Source organism: Melanostigma gelatinosum, assembly GCF_949748355.1.
Source record: "Melanostigma gelatinosum genome assembly, chromosome: 16".
Taxonomy (NCBI): Eukaryota; Metazoa; Chordata; class Actinopteri; order Perciformes; family Zoarcidae; genus Melanostigma; species Melanostigma gelatinosum.
The window spans coordinates 23,450,356-23,471,207 of NC_136649.1; the positions used below are offsets into that span (position 1 = coordinate 23,450,356).

General features: G+C 46.8%; 1 protein-coding gene across 1 annotated transcript in view; it reads left to right on the plus strand.

Annotated features, from left to right (window-relative positions):
• atrn (attractin) overlaps window positions 1-20,852 on the plus strand; it is a 92,251-nt gene that overhangs the window by 39,902 nt on the left and 31,497 nt on the right. Inside the window, exons 24-25 of the mRNA XM_079286606.1 lie at window positions 1,440-1,597; window positions 8,144-8,205. Coding sequence (XP_079142732.1) covers window positions 1,440-1,597; window positions 8,144-8,205 — 220 coding nt within the window. The remainder of the gene's footprint in view (window positions 1-1,439; window positions 1,598-8,143; window positions 8,206-20,852) is intronic.

A 20,852-nucleotide genomic window follows, 5' to 3' on the forward strand; every position in this document is an offset into this window, starting at 1 on the left:
CCCCCAAGACAATAAGAGCACAACATATCTCCCCCAAGACAATAAGAGCACAACAGATCACCCCCAAGACAATAAGAGCACAACATATCACCCCCAAGACAATAAGAGCACAACAGATCACCCCCAAGACAATAAGAGCACAACATATCACCCCCAAGACAATAAGAGCACAACAGATCTCCCCCAAGACAATAAGAGCACAACAGATCACCCCCAAGACAATAAGAGCACAACATATCTCCCCCAAGACAATAAGAGCACAACAGATCACCCCCAAGACAATAAGAGCACAACATATCACCCCCAAGACAATAAGAGCACAACATATCTCCCCCAAGACAATAAGAGCACAACAGATCACCCCCAAGACAATAAGAGCACAACATATCACCCCCAAGACAATAAGAGCACAACAGATCACCCCCAAGACAATAAGAGCACAACATATCACCCCCAAGACAATAAGAGCACAACAGATCTCCCCCAAGACAATAAGAGCACAACAGATCACCCCCAAGACAATAAGAGCACAACATATCTCCCCCAAGACAATAAGAGCACAACAGATCACCCCCAAGACAATAAGAGCACAACATATCACCCCCAAGACAATAAGAGCACAACAGATCACCCCCAAGACAATAAGAGCACAACAGATGTCCCCAACAATCATTCAGCAAGTAGAAAACACACACTCTTGATCTAGCTTTTCAAATGTAAGGATTTTCTCTGAGTTCTCTGATTTACTTCATCGTCATTTGAAGATCCTTCGTCATTTACTGTCAGGCAAGAACAGCAGTTTGAAGATGTCTCAATCATCTCAATAATTTGCCTGAAAAGATCATCAGCAGATTAACTGATAATTAAAATGTGGTTGCAGCTGAACACTTAATTAAGTTGGCAGCTCTCACGTGGACAGGTGCTGCGAGGAACGGCTCAGATTCAGCGTTAATGACGGAGGGACGGTTAAACTCAGCCGCTCGTTACTCCTCCTGCCATTTCAACATGTTTGGTATCCTAACGTGGGGTTATCACACAGAGAGAGCGCTGTCATCTTCCATGTGCTCATCTCGTATAGATGGAAAATAAGCTGCTGGTTGTAGTTTAAGTTCATCTTCTCTTGAGTTTAAATGAGACGGATATAAACCAGGGAGCTCGTTTTAGTCGGTGAAGATTTTTTACGTTTTTTTCTCTACTAACAGGGTGAGTAATTGCTAAACACATGATTACTCTGCGAGGGAAGTATTCCTTTTATTTGTAAATCTCTAAAAAGTCTTTCACAAGCTCCTCATTCGTCTGCCTTCAGCTTGTGGCCTGATCCCGTTAGCTTTGTTATCGTTGCCCTCATGTTTCCCCCATCCTCCTGTCCACCTCTTCACATTCTGAACCCTCGTTTCCCTCTCCGTCCTTCTTCTTCTCTTCCTCTCTCTGTCACTCAGCAGGCACTCAGAGCGGGGAGGAGATCCCCATCGTCTCCCGGAGCAACATCAAGGAGTTCAAAGACAGCTTCTCCAACGAGAACTTTGATTTCCGCAACAGCCCGAACATAACCTTCTTCGTCTACGTCAGCAACTTCACGTGGCCCATTAAGATTCAAGTAAGCGTCGCCAGTACAGCTCGTTCATTTGACGTCTGAACCATTTTGTGCTTCAGTACAATCAATTGTCATTTTCGTCAAGCTACGCTACTTATGCTTTAATGCTTCGCTGAGATAAATGCACATGCTTTCATATGTGAGGAAACAAGACTATTGCAATGCATTTTAAAGCACATCCTGCTCACATTATGATCGTTACCGTCCCGCTACCATAATTCACCGTGTTTTAAAATGTAGGTCTAAACTAGTGCTGGGCGGTATGACCAAAGATGTGTATCACAGTATTTTGTAAGATTCTGGCGGTTTCACGGTATATCACGGTATTTTTTTTTTCCGCGTTAACGCATTAATTAAATAACGCCGAAAACTAACAAGAACCGGCCAGCGAGCGGTGAACAGCTGTTTGTGTGGCGTGTCTTCCGTCACTTCCTGTTTCCGTCACTTCCTGTTTCCTTCACCTACATTCCCCTAAGTCCCTCCATGTACAGCTTCTTATCACCCTCTGTACCAACAGCCATTCAATACCACACACATTACGGTAATCAGCGGTGCATATGTGTCTGACCAAAATACCCCAAAAAGCATCCGCGGACCGTAATCGCACGCACTCTTCGTATTCCAACACATGTTTTCGGCTGAGGTGATGGAGTAAATTGCTCGTGTTGCAATACCAGCGGCTCGACAAACTTTACAACATATCATCTTTTGATCTACGTCGGATTTTTTACAACCAAAAAACCTCCAACCAGCGGACACCGCTCCTCCCTTGGGCACAAGTTGTATCGGTGCATCTCCGGTCTCTCTCTGTTCCTCCTGCATCGCTCTGTTCTGTTCTTTAATGTAGCGACAGAGCTTCTCCTAGCTGTTAGCCGACTGTTGTACCCAGCATGCCGTTCGGTGGTGTAATCTTATAAATGTACAATTATTAGTGTTACAAATTGTTTTAGTGTCACAAACTGTTGTGTCGTGGTGTTTTGCCGTGCTGAAGAGCGTTAGTTGTGAGTTATTAATTGTTATAACCATGACTAGGGCTCCCTCTCGACACACTTAAGACAACTAGCTCCGACCGTAGCGCGCTTAGCGGCGAACACAATATATTGTGCTGCCTGTTGAAGAGCGACAGCAGTTGTTCCGGCTGTGCACCGGCATGAAACATTCATATCATACGAGACATTTAAACCGGTATACCGCTTCATCCCAGCACGAGTCTAAACGCTGCACACTGGGATAAATGTATTTATAGAAGAAATGAAATACTTTTTAGTGCGCTGAAATCCACAACAGAGGAGTCTTTGTGCTGCTTAGATTCATCTTAACTGGCCAGCTTTAATTCTGACTGACGGACACATGCAGCTGTGACATCTGAGGTTTAGCGTCCACTGACGGTGTCGTGTTGATTCAGGGGAAGAAAGCCGACCGGTTCGATATGACGCTTGAAATCTGTAAATGGGAGGCTTTGTGCTTTGACAACATGAGCGACGTCGGCGATGACTGGAATGAATGTGAATGAGATGTTGCAGAAAAGGAAACTCACCATCACATGAACGTAGAAGAGAGAAACGTGAGAGAATCGATCTTCCTGGATTTATTACTTATTCATAGAGTCCAACAGTTGTTATTAGGGCTTGTTATTATTGAATTTAGTAATCAATATTCTACGCTCAGCTGCCAGTTTATTAGGTACACTTAGCTAAACTTCCCCAACCCCATTTAAATCAACATGTGTATTCTAGATACCTCTCAGTTTAATGGAGTATTCAACGCCGCAAACTACAGCCTCCGAAATGAAGTTCTCTCTAAAGCTGTGTCAACAAAAACAAGTCTCGTGTTTTATTCTGTTCTGGGACAGAATATTACAAATCCATGTAACGTGTAAACCAACGGGCTTTTAGCTGTGGAAATCCATTTTTGGGATATCTTTTGGGCCATTTGTGTTTTATTAGATAGTGTTAGGTTGGAGAGACAGACACACACACACACACACACACACAGAGAGAGACGAAAGATATTTGATCAAACTTCGATGAATTTCTTATTTAGACGCACTGGTGCAGCATGAGATCAACACGGAAGATGCCGTGTTTGAAAAGTAACTCCCCGATCACTTCTGGAAGTGAATTGACTGGTTGGCCCTGTGCGAAGCTCCTTCCCCCTTTGCCCTCCTCCTCCTCCTCCTCCTCCTCCTCCTCCTCCTCCTCCTCCTGAAGAGGAGGGAGAACGTCCTGCCTCCATCCTCCATGTGAGGGCCTTTAGTCCTCTCCGCTTCAGACTGCCGGCCTCAGGAGCCCTCCGGTGCAGCTCTGAGAGTCCTCGGCCTCCTCTGGTCCACCTAAACCCTCCGTCTTGCTGGGTGGGATCATAGAGAAGATCGCCCCCATCATAGCGTTTCATTTGTCTTCCTCGCACTCATGCAGCTTTACCTTCATCAGCGAGGTAACATTTTCCACTTTTTGTTTTGTTTGTCCTCTTTCTGCCTCCTCGTCTGCAAATCATCCCTTCTCAATAACAGCCCTTCTTTTCCTGCCTTTTCACTCACTCTCCTGGCCTTCAGTGTGTGTGTGTGTGTGTGTGTGTTGGGTATTCGTAGGCGGCTGGTAATCCAGCAGTTGGCAGAGATCGCAGTGTTGGAAAGCGGTTCATAAACAGCAGCGGAGCGAAGGCAAAGTGGAATGTTAAATTGAAACACATGCTGCATTCAGAGTGGGCAGTGTGCAAGCTTCTCTCTCTCTCTCGCTCTGTCTCTCTCTCTCTCTCTCTCTCGCTCTGTCTCTCTCTCTCTCTGTCTCTGTCTCTGTCTCTGTCTCTGTCTCTCTCTCTCTCTCTCTCTCTCTGTCTCTCTCTCTCTCTGTCTCTGTCTCTGTCTCTGTCTCTGTCTCTCTCTCTCTCTCTATCTCTCTCTGTCTCTCTGTCTCTCTCTGTCTCTCTCTCGCTCTCTCTCGCTCTCTCTCGCTCTCTCTCGCTCTCTCTCGCTCTCTCTCTCTCTCTCTCTGTCTCTGTCTCTCGCTCTGTCTCTCGCTCTGTCTCTCGCTCTGTCTCTCTCTCTCTCTCGCTCTCTCTCTCTCTCTCTCTCTCTCTCGCTCTCTCTCTCTCTGTCTCTGTCTCTGTCTCTGTCGCTCTCTCTGTCTCTCTCTGTCGCTCTCTCTGTCTCTCTCTGTCTCTCTCTCTGTCTCGCTCTCTCTCGCTCTCTCTCGCTCTCTCTCTCTCTCTCTCTCTCTCTCTGTATCTCTCTCTCGCTCTCTCTCTCTGTCTCTCTCTCTCGCTCTCTCTCTCTGTCTCTCTCTCTGTCTCTCTCTGTCTCTCTCTCTCTCTCTCTCTCTCTCGCTGTCTCTCTCTCTCTCTCTCTCTCTCTGTCTCTCTCTCTCGCTCTCTGTCTCTCTCTCTCTCTCTCTCTCTCTGTCTCTCTATCTCGCTCTCTCTCTCTGTCTCTCTCTCTCGCTCTCTCTCTCGCTGTCTCTCTCTCTCGCTCTCTCTCTCTCTCTGTCTCTCTCTGTCTCTCTCTCTCTCTGTCTCTCTCTCTCTCTCGCTGTCTCTCTCTCTCTATCTCTCTCGCTCTCTCTCTGTCTCTCTGTCTCTCTCTCTCTCTCTCTTCTGTTTGCCTTCCCGTGGTTAGGGAGTAGCGTAGGCGTGCCGTGCATGCCATATGCAGTTGAGGGAGTTTGTCCATTTGCGTTGACTCCACTTGTTGCAGTCACCAGCACGTTGACCCACCACGATGGAGATCTTTTACGATGTTCAAAGTGTGTTCTGTGACGGCTTCATTGCCGTTAAACCGCTCGCAACATCAAAGCAGCCAGATTAGTCGGCGAGGAGTTCTCCCACCCTTCTTTTTATTTATTCATTTCTCCTGATGAAGAATGGATCTGAATTTAATGATGTTTGTAATGAAACGCAAATCCCAGACTAATTACATTAAAGCGCTGCGATCTCCTGTTCCGTGCCTTAGTGAACATGTCGTGATATGGTAGAGATTAGAACAGCCTCCAGTTGAATACCCGCTGTGGAGCAGCAGCAGCTGCAGCGATCAGCTGGCGGCCGCTCTGCGTCTGTGGACTCGTGGAGCGTTTCTCCACGGCTGCCTGATGACACTGATCACACGCGAGGTTAGAAAACACAGACGGAGCGTGCAACAGCGGCTGCTTATTATTTCAACGGTAGATTTAGAGTTTATGCAGACACATGACACGATGCAAAGATAATATGCATATTACATAAGATTAATGGGAATAATCCATCCAATAGCATTTAAACAGAAGTCTGAACCTGAAGATGAAGACAAGTCCGAGCATCACCAGACGGTACATCATCTGGAAACCATGCATGTCTGTACAGAATTGAACCAAATGTCAGTCACAGCACCAGCATGGCTGCACGTGTTGACATCGTAAACATAATAAAGGATAAAACTGTATCTGCATGTACCCTGTAGCTTCATCAGTTTTCTTTCTGTTGTCACAATCAAACTATAAAGAAGGAATGTTCTGTGAAACATTACTCGATGGCACTTACAGATCACACACACGTCATCCGGCTCCACCGTATTATTCCCTTTCCTTCTGTCCCGTCCTTCTGTTTATCTCTGTGGAACCTGTTGAGCGGCCCTCCCTCCCTCCCTCCCTCCCTCCCGCCCTCCCTCCCTCCCTCCCTCCGTCAACGACGCTTTCCTTCAAAACTCCAACGTAGCTGTCAGAAGCCATTAAAAGCAGAAGCTGCCCGGCGGCCGGCTGACGGGACCTGCTGCGCTGCGAGCTCCTTTGCGGCCCCAAAAAGAGTGGCCCTCTGCTGGGCACATCTCGCCGCCCCCATCGGCCTGCCTCTCGGTGACACAGCACACCGCTGACACTTGAGATTAGCCGCTACAGTAATGTTAAGTTATGCTGCTGACATGAAGCACATGTCATTGAGTGTGTTGGGGAAGTTAGCGTTGGCCTTGAAGGGGACGAGGTCACGAGAAGAGAATGACTTCATGGGTCTGGAACCATGGAGGAGTCGATGGCTTTGATCGGCCGCTGACACGGAGCGAACCGGCCGACGAGGCTTCTGTGGTGATTCTAAGCTTTGCTGCCAACAGAAACGCTGCCTCTCAGAGCTCCACACAATCTGTGAGAGTTCTCTAATCCTTTCATTTTTACATTCATGAGCACAGGAAGTGAGATATTCCCTCCAAACCGTTTTCTATTCATCGCATGTTCCTAATTTGCACCTTAGAAACTTATTTCCAAAAAGTTCTCCAGTGCTTTGTGGCGGTACAGGCACTGTATGTTTCCATTGGTGCTGCAGTGATGAGTAGATCAGTCCTCGACACTCGACAAGCAGCATTGCATGAACTTGCCGGTTCCAGCCTCGCACAATGTGAGGAGTCTCTGCTTTTCTCTGCTTGGCATCACTATAAATTGGATATATTTGAGAATTGAGCAGCTAGTTGGACATAATGAGCAGTTTTGAGTCGTCCTTGCTTTGCGCTCCTTCCCACGCGTCTACATTGGAGACAATGGATTTCAGGGTGCTAAAAATGTGACGTGTGAACTTCCCCTAAAATAACTCAAGAGCTGTTTAAAGCAGTAAAGAAACTGAGACTAAATCAGAAACAATAACTTGATGAGACCAACATATCAAGATCCTAAAATACCCCAATACACCGGCATCCCAAAGAGAGAGGGCATGCTGTCGATAAAGACTCTTTGTAGAATAAGCGATGAATCAAAATATTAGGGAGCTTCAATTCTTCATTTCTGGCGCCACGCTCCGTCCACTGCGGCCCGAGGGGATCAACCGCCGGACCGCTGACGCCGTTGAAAGGTTTTCTGTGGGCGTGTTGGCTCCTGAACTTCTCTTCAGTGTTCAACAGTCTGGAGAAAAATGATCACACTGAGGATTCGGCGCTCAACAGTAATCAACAGCAACACATTAGCGATCCAGATGGTGCTGACTACACCAGTAAATTAGACCCAGCCGTCACCCCGTCCCCCACAGAGGCCCTGCCTTTGGCCCCGCGTTGCTCTTGTGTAACGTCACACACACATGACACCAAGTCTCTCTCTGCATTATTGTACTTCCTGATCACATGAAGTATTCACATACTAATCTGGCGTTTAGCTTTTGGGCCTCCTTTCCGCTCTTTTCTTTTTTCTGCCCTGGAATTGTATGCAAATCCCCGCTTTGCTGAGGAATAATGAGCAGGAGCGGAGATAAGTTCTGGTCCGAGGTGTCACCTCGAAGAGAAGATGTGTGAGTGGAGTTCTGCTGCTTGGTTCTGGAGGTGCAGCACCCTGATGCCACCAGAGAGAGGCAGTGGCGTGTTATGGTCGTGGCGAGACATTTTCAGGGGGTTGGAGGAGTAAGTGTGAGGAGGAGGACGTTACCCTGGCAACCTTGATTAAGACGGGCTATCGTCAGTACAATTGCTCTTGTGATGATTACATGGTGAATATTTCTGCCCACATGTGCAGCAATGACATTTTGTCATATCAGCGCTGACCTGTTTTAAATCTCTCTTACTGAAGCGTGTTTCTGACGAGGCCTTCTGTCCGTTTCTTTCCCTTTTTGCAGATCGCCTTCTCGCAGCACAGTAACTTCATGGACCTGGTGCAGTTCTTTGTCACGTTCTTCAGGTGAGCAGCCCCCCCCCCACCCCCCCCCGTCAATTCATGAACTCCACACCACAGATGTGTTGATGTCGAAGTGACGTGTGTGTGTGTGTGTGTGTGTGTGTGAACCCCACTGATGGATCACCAAAGCTGCTGCGCTGTGCCTGTTACTGTGAAGAAGCACTGCAGCTCACTGGTTTATAGGAGCTGGTTAGTTGTCGCTATGCACACAAAGTTCATTTATTGTCATCGGTCGACAGCTACGCCTACTTCTAACAGCTGCAGGTGACGAGGGAAACTACCTGCTCCCACAGCCCTTCATTCACCTTCAACTGGGCAGCACATTGTCTTCTACATCACCAACCTTTTTAGTGCCAAAGCGGAAAGTAGCTTTCCCTTAATGTAGCATGTTGGAAGAGCGCGGTCCCATCTCAGGCTCTCAGGCTGCGCAGTAGAGGTGTGGAGCTTGTGATTAAGATTCACCGATCAACGCTTCTCGAGGCATCTCCATATTTAGCATCCGTTTTTTATATTTGCAGCTTTTTCACCAGTTACTGAATCTCTCAGCTGGCATGTTGCAGTGCATGGATTAGCTTGGCGGCTAGCAGTCTTTTCCTGACCCATAGCTCTTCTACTCTTACTTGGTTTAGGTCTCTGCAGCTCCACACAGGGTTCTCCACACAGGGTTCCCCACACAGGGTTCTCCACACAGGGTTCTCCACACAGGGTTTGATTTCAGCCGACATGTTTCTTTGTCAGCCCAGCTGAGAGGCTGCTGTTGGTAGCGAGAGCAACACGTCAGCGTGAGGAGTTCAGAAGCGCTGGCGTTTAGCTTCCAGCCTTTGAAGTCGACCATGTATGACAGTATCACATGTACACTATATTCTGTATTTATTTATTCAGCAGATGAAATATTCAAACCCACGATTCCACATCATGGAGAGGAGATGGAAAATGTATTTGATGTCTTTTTAGCTTTGCACACATTCCTCCGCGGTTCACACTGACAGACGGTTGCTTTAAAATGCTCGTTAAGGATCCTCGTCAGAGCAACGCGTTGCTTTCTAAAGATGGAGGCCCTGGTTCTGCTGTGGATCATGTGTGTGTGTCTGGTTCTGCTGTGGATCGTGTGTGTGTGTCTGGTTCTGCTGTGGATCGTGTGTGTGTGTCTGCTTCTGCTGTGGATCATGTGTGTGTGTGTCTGGTTCTGCTGTGGATCATGTGTGTGTGTCTGGTTCTGCTGTGGATCGTGTGTGTGTGTCTGCTTCTGCTGTGGATCATGTGTGTGTGTGTCTGGTTCTGCTGTGGATCGTGTGTGTGTGTCTGGTTCTGCTGTGGATCGTGTGTGTGTGTCTGCTTCTGCTGTGGATCATGTGTGTGTGTGTCTGGTTCTGCTGTGGATCATGTGTGTGTGTCTGGTTCTGCTGTGGATCATGTGTGTGTGTCTGGTTCTGCTGTGGATCGTGTGTGTGTGTCTGCTTCTGCTGTGGATCATGTGTGTGTGTGTCTGGTTCTGCTGTGGATCATGTGTGTGTGTCTGGTTCTGCTGTGGATCATGTGTGTGTGTCTGGTTCTGCTGTGGATCATGTGTGTGTGTGTCTGGTTCTGCTGTGGATCATGTGTGTGTGTCTGGTTCTGCTGTGGATCATGTGTGTGTGTCTGGTTCTACTGTGGATCATGTGTGTGTGTCTGGTTCTGCTGTGGATCGTGTGTGTGTGTCTGGTTCTGCTGTGGATCATGTGTGTGTGTGTCTGGTTCTACTGTGGATCATGTGTGTGTGTCTGGTTCTGCTGTGGATCATGTGTGTGTGTTTGGTTCTGCTGTGGATCATGTGTGTGTGTCTGGTTCTGCTGTGGATCATGTGTGTGTGTTTGGTTCTGCTGTGGATCATGTGTGTGTGTGTCTGGTTCTGCTGTCCACTCTTGATGTTTGTTTGTTTGTTTGTTTGTTTGTTTGTTTGTTTGTTTGTTTGTCTGTTTGTTGTTCTGCTGTAATATCTGCGGTCTGCCCGTGCCTCCTTCGCTCCCTCTGCAGATGAATGCAGAGGCTGCAGTTGCTCGCTCATGATGCTCGTATGTTCATACGCTCGCGTCAGCATCTGAATGTTTGCATGTCAGCATTGGGAGCGTGCAGCCTGCGACTAAAGCTGTGCAGCAAAGCACAAACACAACGACCCCCTTTCTCTCTCTCTCTCTCCGTCTTTCTCCTTACCTCCTTACTGCCTTCCCTTCTTCCTTCTCTTCACCATCTCCCCCTTCTGTTTACTTTCTCCTCTCCCTCTCTTTTTCTATCCCTCCTTCACTCATCATTTTTGCATCCCCCCTCCTTCCTTCTCCCTCCCTCTCCTCTTTTTGTCTCTCCCATCCTCCTTATTTACCTCCCCCTCATGCTCTCCTCTCACTCTCCTTTCATCTCCTCCTTCTGTTCTGCTTCCCTCTCTTCTGTCCCTTGTTCCATCGCCCTCTCTTCCTCTCCTCTGTTTTCTTTCCTCCCAGCCTCCCACCTCTCGCTCTGATTTGCTCTTAATCCCACAGCTCTGTGTGTGTGTGTGTGTGTGTGTGTGTGTGTGTGTGTGTGTGTGTGTGTGTGTGTGTGTGTGTGTGTGTGTGTGTGTGTGTGTGTGTGTGTGTGTGTGTGTGTGTGTGTGTGTGTGTGTGTGTGTGTGTGTGAGCGAGCTCGCAGCCTTCTCCCTGTTTGCTTCTGGTTCTTTGGAGCGCCGCATTGTTTGTGGTTTGCGGGGGAGGAGAGGGATGCGAATTAAGGTGGAAATAGTTTGCTCTTCTTCACTCCCGTCTTTCTCTGCGTCTTAATCTCACTCTTCCTTCGCTGTCGGTGCTTTCTCGCTCGTGCCATGTTCCCCTGTGGGGACAGATGAAGGTGGTGCCGTCCCGTTATCTGCAGCACCGGCAAAGATTCCCCCACAAGCGTTCTCCAGCCGCAAAAACAAAAACACCGATGCATTAAACATCAGCAGTAACAGTAAAATGCACTCACGTGTTCACGTCCAGCAGCTTCTCACCTTCGGCTCGTTGTGTTGAATCAACGCTTCTTTTTACCCCGTTTTAAACTCAAGTCAGGAACCTTTTCATGACTGTCAGACAAACAGAATGTTGTCTCTTGTTGTGCAAATTAAATGTTTTCTTCCAGGCCTGGAGAATCCCCTGCGAATGTAAAAAAATAAGGAAAAAAAAACAAATATTTTTTGAAATGCAATGAAAATGTATTTGTGCGCTTTTTATTTTTTTCACTCAACCTGTCACGTTTTTAATTTAAAACTTTGCGGCTGCTAAAGCGAGCATCCTTTGACGTACAAGTGACCTGAATGACAGATTTCTTGGCGATACAGAAGTCCAAAGTGCTGCATGGAGGAAGCTGAAAGAGCGATCATAAAGTGCAACCTTTTGAACATTGCACAGTGGGACATGTTTGTCATCTAGCCTACATCCTTCTCTCGCCCGGAGCTCCTTCAAAAAGAGAAAAGTAAAAGTTTGTTTGTATGTTTTCTAAGTAGTTTATCTGGTTCGTGAAGCCAGTGTTCAGCAAAGGTGCAAATGAAAGCGAGACTTAAGCGACGCAGTGTAACGTGTCTTAGAGGAATGACTTGTACTCTAATATATAATTCAACAACATCAAAATGATGAAACAACTCTTGAAAGTCCTTTTCAGCCAAGTGTTCATGTCTGTCTGGCAGTGAAGTGGATCCCGGCTCTTTGTGGTGGGACCAGATCTTCTTTTCTTTTCGATGGGTACATTAAAGTAACAGGAATGAAACTCGTCCCCGAGCACACTGACCACTCGTTGGAGCGCTGCGGCGCCTTTTGTGAAAGAAGAACTTGACTTCTAATAGTCAGCGCGGCACCGAGGCCTGATGTCCCAGAACATCCTCTTTTCCCCTGAGAGATCTCCTCGCTGCCATAGCGTTCTGCTTTGCACTTACATCCAACCAAGAGCCTGCATGTGTTTTTAGTCTGGTCCCAGAGGAACCCTTAATGCTGGCGGTGTTTAGCACCCGGAAGTGTCACTCATCAAAGATACTCGAGTCTGAATATTGAAGATGTAACCCTCTGCTTGTGAAGCCAGTGGAAGCGTCTTAAACCTGCAACTCTTCTAATGGCCAGCAGGGGGCGAACAGCTGAGTTAGGAAAAGGACTAGTCTTGATTTACTACCTCAGTAAACATGCGTTCATAGTCTCAATCTCGAGTTCAGGTCTGCGTGTGGATGGAGTGGTTGGCGTTCACTGTTGTTGATGCTTTGAGGTGGACCTGAGACTCCGGAGCCCAACCGAGTTCACACCTCAGCAGAAGTACGCCTTAGTCGTGGAACGCCTGACACAGCTGCTGGCTGAAGCCCACAGGAGCACATTTAAGAGGATAAGTCAGCTGGTTTTATGATTGTACAAAAAATCCCTTGAAAAAGACCAAAATAAGCAAACGAATGAATCCTACTCACAAGTATTCTGTGTAGTTTAGCTTTATTTCTTATTCCTTTGCGCCACAAATCTCCGTTGTTGTCCACGAAGCATTCCTGTAAGAAGGCATTAGTGAGCACCTGGTGACCTGCTCCTCATCACGGTCCACATGAATGAGCGCAGAGCTCCATCAGCACCTGGCAGCTCCAACACCCTTGAAATGTCATCCTCTTCCAGATGAATTATTGAAATATCAACTTAATTATCGTTATTTACCTCCCTTTGCAGCGTGTTGAAGGATCGGTGGTTCATGTCTGCACAGAGGGGAGACGTGAGTTGGTTCTGGGCAGCACAGGCGTGAACAGAAGGCACCAGCAGGTTGACGGATTCTGTACTGGTTTTGATCTGTTGTGATTTTGAGTATCAAAGCGCTGTCGTCAAAATCTACCCGACGATGAATTCTTAATCGCCCGAGTGCCGGCGCTGGCCATCAGCACGCAGCAGCGTTCTTACACTCGCAGACCGTGTTCTCCACGCTGAGCTGGTGAAAGCGGAGCGGTGATGAGTGTGGTCACTCCCGGGTCACTCCCGGGTCTCTGGAGTCAGCGGGCGGGCTGAGTGTGTCGCTCTCCCCCTCACCTCTGCCTCCTCCTTTTGCTTTCCTTTGTCTGATGTGCTGGAATGAGACTTTCAGGACTGCGCTGTTGCCTCAACTTTGCCTGAATTCAGTTATTTTGAGGGGGAAATAAATCGTCTTGGGTCACAAAGGTACCGGTCCTCCGAGAAGTGGTCTAAAGTCAAGAGCACAGCTTCAGTTATTCATCCGTGGGGAGAAGTTCTTTTGTCTGCAACTTCTGCCAGTTGCACGGTCTGTCGATCGGACTGCTGCTCTTCTCCTGATTTTGCTTTTGAGGATTCAGCATCTCCCATTTACACACACAGTTCGGCATGTGGGTTCATCTTATCGAGGAAGAAATCTAAGCTTGACCAGCCTCTCGTACACACACATCCATCACACTACGGCCTTTACACATGGCATCAGTGGAAATGACATTTCAACAAATCGATTTCTCATTTTGACTCGTCAGATTAAGATTTCTGAAGACACTGTTGGTATCAGTACTTCACCTTTCACTACTCTAAGAATAACTATTGAAGACATCTACAGCTGAACCACCACATGTGGAAAGAGGATTGTTTTATTTCCCTTTCAGATATCAGATGTAGAACGTCAGGTTCATCCATTTCAGATCTCTGTCATCTTCACCTGGAATGCTGGATATCTCATGTCATAGTTTACCAACACATTTTCTACCAGTTACTATTTGACTCATTGCAATTCTACATACCGGCATCTGTAATCACCTTCTTACAATTCCAAGCCGATCAATAATTACATTTTGGCTCATCAGAATTTAGTATTTCATATCTAGAATTGCGTTCATGGCGTCGGTGACGTAGAAACGGTTCGATGTCTGCAGTGAACATTTTGAGAGAACTGAGTTGTGTAGATGCCGATAATTGGAATTGCCACGAGTCCAAAAACTTCATGGATATTTTGGCTTGAAATGATAAAAGGTCAGAATTGAATGATGGAGACCTGTAACTCAGTTTGAATAGAAGTCAACGGTCAACATTTACTGGTTGTAATTCAGTTAAAGATATCGTCATTGAACATTTCCACTGGTGAGAAATGAATTGTTGATATCAATTAATGTATTACAGATATAATGTAATTAGAATTGCTACCAGTCAGAATTACATTATAGATATAATGACTTGGAATTATAACGAGTCAGAAAGCAATTGTTGACATCAGTCACTATTACTGCCACTGCTTAATGTTAGGACACACACACACACACACACACACACACACACACACACACACACACACACACACCTGTTTTTCTTTGTCTCTACTGCATCTTCAAAGCTTTGGCACAGCAGCCTGCAATAGTGCACGTGTTGGGGTCTGCTCAATGCAATCAATTCCAAATGTCAATTTAAATTGCGACCACTTTACCGACGACGGGTCGTTCCAATTATTTCCCCGTGCCATTTGTTCTCAGTGGTTCATTGTGGAGCAGAGAGCCTCCCCGTCTTCCAATGCGGACGGCGATCCATCGCCGTGATTTGTGTGAAAAAGAGTGACATTGACCCCAAAGCGTGACGTGGGCCCGGAGCGCGCCGCCTCGCTGTTTCCTCTCACACTCGTCTGTTTGTACACACACGTCGGCCTCCGTCAGCGTCACCGGCAGCGCTGACGGGCGGCTGGTTGGTGATTGACAGCAGGACGGTGTGTGGAGGACTCTGCAGCGCAAACAACCAGACATGAAGCGCAGCGGTGATTTCATCCAACTGTGGAGCGGATGTTGTTCAAACTTTTGAAATTTCCTCATTTTTCTATGAGCAGTCAGATGTCAACGCAAATGTCTCTCTCTCTCTCTTTCTATCTTTCTTTCTGTCTCTCCCCCTGTCAAAACAGAATTACAACAAAAACATGTGCCTCTTACTCTCTTTCCCCCCAGAGAGAGAGAGAGAGAGAGACTCTCAACTCTCATTCAAACCCTGACCGCCTGTCCTCAGGGGTCTCCCGGGCACTCAGTAGGGGCTGGTGCAGCTCGGCCCTCCTCTCCTCTCTCTTCTAGTCCTCTGTCTCCTCTCACTCGCTCCATCTATATCCGGACCTTTGTTGCTGCATCATGCCTGTCCATTTACCTCCCTGCCTTGGTTTGTCTCTTGTTTTTTATTTTTGATCTCTGTGCCGCTTCTCTCCACCTTCTTTCTTATTCCTTCCACATTGCAGCCTTCTCTTCATCTTCCGAGGAGCTGAAAGCCGTCCCGGTTAATAATGCATGACTCTGATAGTCAGTTTGACTCGCCGCATTCACCCTCTGCTGCTGCTCCTCTTCCTCCTCCTCACCTGTAATGAGCAGGGAGGAGAGCAAAGGGAAGGTGAGCAGGGCCGTAACGCCCTCCTAGGGAGTCCCAAGAGGGAGGCCAAGTCTTTCCTTCCCACCGGCCTCGTGTGTCTTAAGTGCTACGGATCTCTTGAAGGTTTGTTTATCGGTGAATTTGCAAGCGTTTGCTTCTGTTTGATGGAAAAGCATCGTCCTCGGAGTCCTCGTGCTTCTGGGCCTCCCGGTTGCAGGATTGTGGAAAAGCCCTTTTATTGGTTGTGGTCTGATCTCTTTACCGGTTCAGAATGAGCAGTTGGCTCGACTTGCTCCAGCTTTAGAGGGAAGCTGCTCCTTTATTCACCAATCCATTTCTAAATCCTCCTCTTCCCTCACTTGTTTTCGTCCCTCTTTCACTGCAGCTTTTGTTTTTTTATCACTGCTGCGTTTTCCACTAGATCACATCTCAGACAGCCTCCCCTCCCCAACAAACTCACATTTAGCAAGTTGTCAGCCTTGAATGGCTTCCTACAGGTAGATATCAGTGCACCCATTGCAGCTCCAGATGTTCAGTATAAATGACGTGTTTTAGCACAAAAATTGTCTCAAAGGCTGTTATTTTCTTGAACTTCCGAAAAGGACAGTTTTCAAACCAAAAGCGTCAGTTTTAATTAGCCGTAAGCCTCTCGTCTCAAGAGGTGGAACGATAACTGTGGTGGCAGATTTAATTATCTGTAGCTAATTAACATCCATGAATTGGCAGTGGGAGCGATGAACAAGGCAGTTTGAAGAAAGTGCAGTTCAACCTGTTCACACCTCACTGCAGCGTCTTCTGTTGCTCCTCAAGCGGAAAATGAATCTTTTGTCGACTAATTAATAAGTTGATGCAATCAACAGATCCACAAACAAAGAATCGTGCAAATACAGCACTTTAAACCTTGTTTACCGAAGACGTGCTCTTAGGTTTCTTGGAAATCTGTCAATCAGCATGAAAAACAATCAATTAAAGAAGTATTAATTGACTCAGACAGAAAGCTGCTAACCTGCCTGATAAGCACATATTCCACTGAGCTTTTGGTCTCTCCCACCAGAAGAGCATCTGGTGACTGCTTCCCAGCTCCTATTGTGCTCGGAGTGAGTAAACAAACGAACCAAAGCTGAGGAGAATTTGTATTCTGCCACATGTTCAGCTCTGCTTCCATCTCAGCTGGGTTAGAGAGCCTGCAGTGTCCCACCACCCACTGCGCTGCAGGGCTTGTAACGGTGACAAGTGCCGGCCAGAATAGGACCTCGGAGCGGCTGCTGCTTGGTGTGCGGTTCAGCAGACTTATAGCCGCTATAGTGAAACGGAAAATGGCGTTTGGCTGTCGAGCAGGTTTAATTTCCCACTCTGGGGTAGAAGCCAGCGGCGGGATTAGTATTCAGCTGGCTGTGGACAGCAGAGCGGTCTGTTGGTGTTTGCCCTGTGGCTGTTGTCTGGCTGTCAGGTTAGCCAATGACACGTCAGAGCTCACCTCTCTGGCCTCGGCAGCTCGTGGATATAATACACTCTCTGTCCACACTGTAGTCCGCCGCTGACTGGACAGCTTCCATCATCTGTAAAGCTGCCGTTCAGGACTTCTTCTTGCCTACAGTCACATAATCATACTGTGGACCTACTTTTCCACTGCACTGCCAAAGAAATGGGTTCCAGTACTAAACTAATTCAACACGTTGTCCATTGTAGCAAAAGTATCACTCAATATCGTATCAATATAATATCATTTATTGCAAAAAAACATCTACAATACATCACCGAACAGATCAGCCTCTTCATCAGCTATGATCCACTGATTCATGAGGCGCAACCTTCTGTTTTTACATTCTGTCTTTTTATTTAGCATTTATCAATCAACTATTCTTTTTCCAGCATTTCTGTTGAAGTGGAAGATGCATGAATGTCATGCAGAAAAGCTGCTGAGCCTGGAGAACGACGTGCATTAGCACACAAACAGGAAGGCAGTCCAGGCCCTCAAGTCTTACACGCAAGGAAGGAAATATTTAAAAAGCATCCGCGGCTAAATCATTAAAAGAAGCCAACATGTTTCGACCACTGTAGGTCTTCATCAGGGCATTTAACAAACTGTAGTATCAGGAACCAATGAGAGGCAGCAGCACGAGCTGGATGATGATACGACGTGTGAAACTGATTTGAATTGATTACACTTTGGTACACATGTATAACAAAAGATACACATCAGAGCATGTTGGAGTGAACGTGTTTAATGAAGCACATACTGCCTTTGTTGTGAAGGCATGATGACATCATGATAAACCAGATTGTGAAAACAAAAAGAATCGGAGAACACGAACATGGTTTTTTTAACTCGTCATTTTGCGGAGCAAATTAGGTGGCTTCAAAATTATCATCTCATTTAAAAAATGTGTTTTCAACATTTCGCCAATTAGCTGCCCGAGAGGAAACAGTTTCTGCAAATAAAAATAAATAAAAATAAAAATACTATTTTTTAAAGATATCTTTAGAGTTTTTGGCCACTAGGGGGGGGGGGGCATAAAATAATTATTAAAACAAATTAAAAAAAACTTTCAAAAGGGAATCCACATATCTTTTGCCAGCCAATGTGAAGCACACAGATGTCTGACATGACATGTCTTACAGAAAGAGTTGGCAGCAGTGTGGCAATAAAATGAGAGAAGACCGAAGCCAAAGCAAACGTTCAATAAAAAGCTTCATAAACGCTTCATGAGGCCTTGAGGACAATATGATGGAAAACTCCACAGGATATACTCATTTTCGTTCTTTATACATGTATTATTCATACATGTATTCATACCTCATGCACCGCATCATTCTGACACCTTTCCTTTGACCTCCATGACGCCGCTGCATCTCCGTCTGTTCTCAGTGACACCAGAGAGTCCATGTGGTGCTCTATAGCGGCTGCAAGCAGAGACACCACGTAACCGCTGCATGATAAATCCGTTACAGTGCAGTGCCTACACTTACCAGCATGCATTGCACTCGAGCGTCTGGCCCCCATAGAGTCCCTGCCGGCTGTAACCTCTCCGCTGCGTTCCTTTGGCCGTATGGCTCAGATTCTGAGAACACGCTCCGGCTGCCAAGAGGCTAGAAATCAAAGCTGAAATCACATCTGATGACACCACTGGATGCAAGAAGAGCAACAGATTTCAAAGTGAGGAATTGAAATGCTCTGACCGTCTACATTTACCATCAACACTGATTGTGCATCCATATAAAAGGTGGCAACATGTGCCTTTAATGTGACGGTGGCGCTTCAAAGGAGGAGGCGAAGTGCGATTGTACCGGCGCTTCTGGTGAGGCAGCGTCTGCCGGTGGATGTTGATTTCTATTCCCTGTGAGAGTGGGAGCTCCTGGGTGTGATGGGGGGGTGAGAGCTGAAGCCTGACTAACCCTGCCTCATCACTTTACTTACATCTGTCTTCTGTCCAATCTCGTATCTGTCTTCCACCATTACTGTCCTTTCCCCTCTGTCCCTTTGTCTTTCCTCCTTTGTCCGTCTCCCCTCTTCCCTCCCACCCCGCTGGGCAGGGAGGTCTTTTTGATGAGGGGCTGATATCTATTCACGCAGCTCATTCATCAGCGCCGTGTCGCTCTTTAAGCAGCGAGCAGGAAGCCGGATCAATAGGTTGGCTGAACGGACGGATCTCTTAAGACTCGTCCTCAGCCTGGACAGATAAGGGATTTTTAAAACATCCACATCCACCCACTTGTGATCATTTAGAGTGTGAACATGGTGTCTTCTGTCACGCTCAGTGTTGGGTACATGGTGCTGTGAGCTGTGTGAACACAGGCTTAATGACTGCAGGTGAATTAGATGCTAAATATAACTGCTGAGATGAATCCACAGCGGCTGCATTGACACTTTGTGTTACGCAGATGAATCTTCAAGTTTAGTTCGTTTTTTTTATGTAAAATGTAGCTCATTCGTCCCCGAAACCCAAAATACACACACTATATTCTTAACCGGGTCATTGTGTCTCATTATGACGTCACGGTTCAGGGTCCCACGGCCCACTTCTTCAGTTCAGACAGGAAGTCAGTGAAAGGCCCAACAGTCAGGGAATGAAGTTCAGACTGCAGGAGATGTTGTCTCTGATGTAATTAAACACACACAGACACACTCACTCACTCACTCACACACACACACACACACACACACACACACACACACACACACACACACACACACTCTATTTCCTTCTTTGTCTTTATTTGTTGTGGTTTTCTGACCTGTCATCTTCAGCAGCTTCCTAAGTGCAAGTGTGAAAGCAGCCGGGGGAAGTGGAGGCAGGCAGGGAACACGCACACACACACACGCACACACACACACACACACACGCACACACACACACGCACACACAGTGACACTGCTTCCAAAACCTTCTCTTCACATGTCACCGCTACTTTCATCACCTCGAGGTGATTTTGTCGAGAGAGTGCAGAGAGAACCCCGGTTTTGATTCTTTGTATATTTTATTTTTGCAAATGTGGAAAACACTGAAAGTTGAGTGTGCAGGATTTAGGGAGCTCTATTAGCAGAAACGGAATATAATATTCGTAACGATGTTTTCATTTGTGTCTAATCCCCTGAAACCAAGAATGGTGTGTGTTGGTGAGAATGAGCCCTTCACATCTGCACAGTGAGCGGGTCAAACCACCAGGACCCAGTTCACAACAGTCCTTCAAGTCTTTCTATGGATCACGAGCAGAGCGACGGTCCGTTCCAGTTCTGCATCAGCTCATATCATCTGCAGTAGGGCAACCAGACATTTTACAGATCTTTCTGTAAGAGGAGTTAACAGGCTCTTGTTTTTTTCCTCGAATCAGAAAAACAAACAGAATGTACGTCAGCCTTTCATATTAGAGTCAGTGTTATCAGTAAAACAATACAAATATTCTGGCTCCCTCGTGAGGCCAAAATGTGTGTGTATGTATGTATATTTATTTATATATATATATAGGGGATGGAGGTGTGTGTGTATGCAGGGGTAGGTGTTGACACACCGAGCAGCCGTGTGTCTGATCCTCCAGCCTCCCGATCCTCTCGGCGATATCGTGGAAAGTGCAAAGCGCGGTCTTCCTCCCTCGACAGCTGCCTCCTTCGTCTGGCAGCGTTTCACACTTCCACCTCCAATGTTGTGAACCAGTGACATCATCCTCAGCTATCTGGTGAACTGTGGCTGTGGAGATATTTTTAGTTGTGATTCTATGTCCTGTTGCAGAGCAGGCTGGGTTTGATTTTGTTTCATCTTCCCTGCGTTTCTTGGAGATGGAGTGTTGGATAACTTGAGGTCAGCTCTCTCGCTGTAACATGCTCTT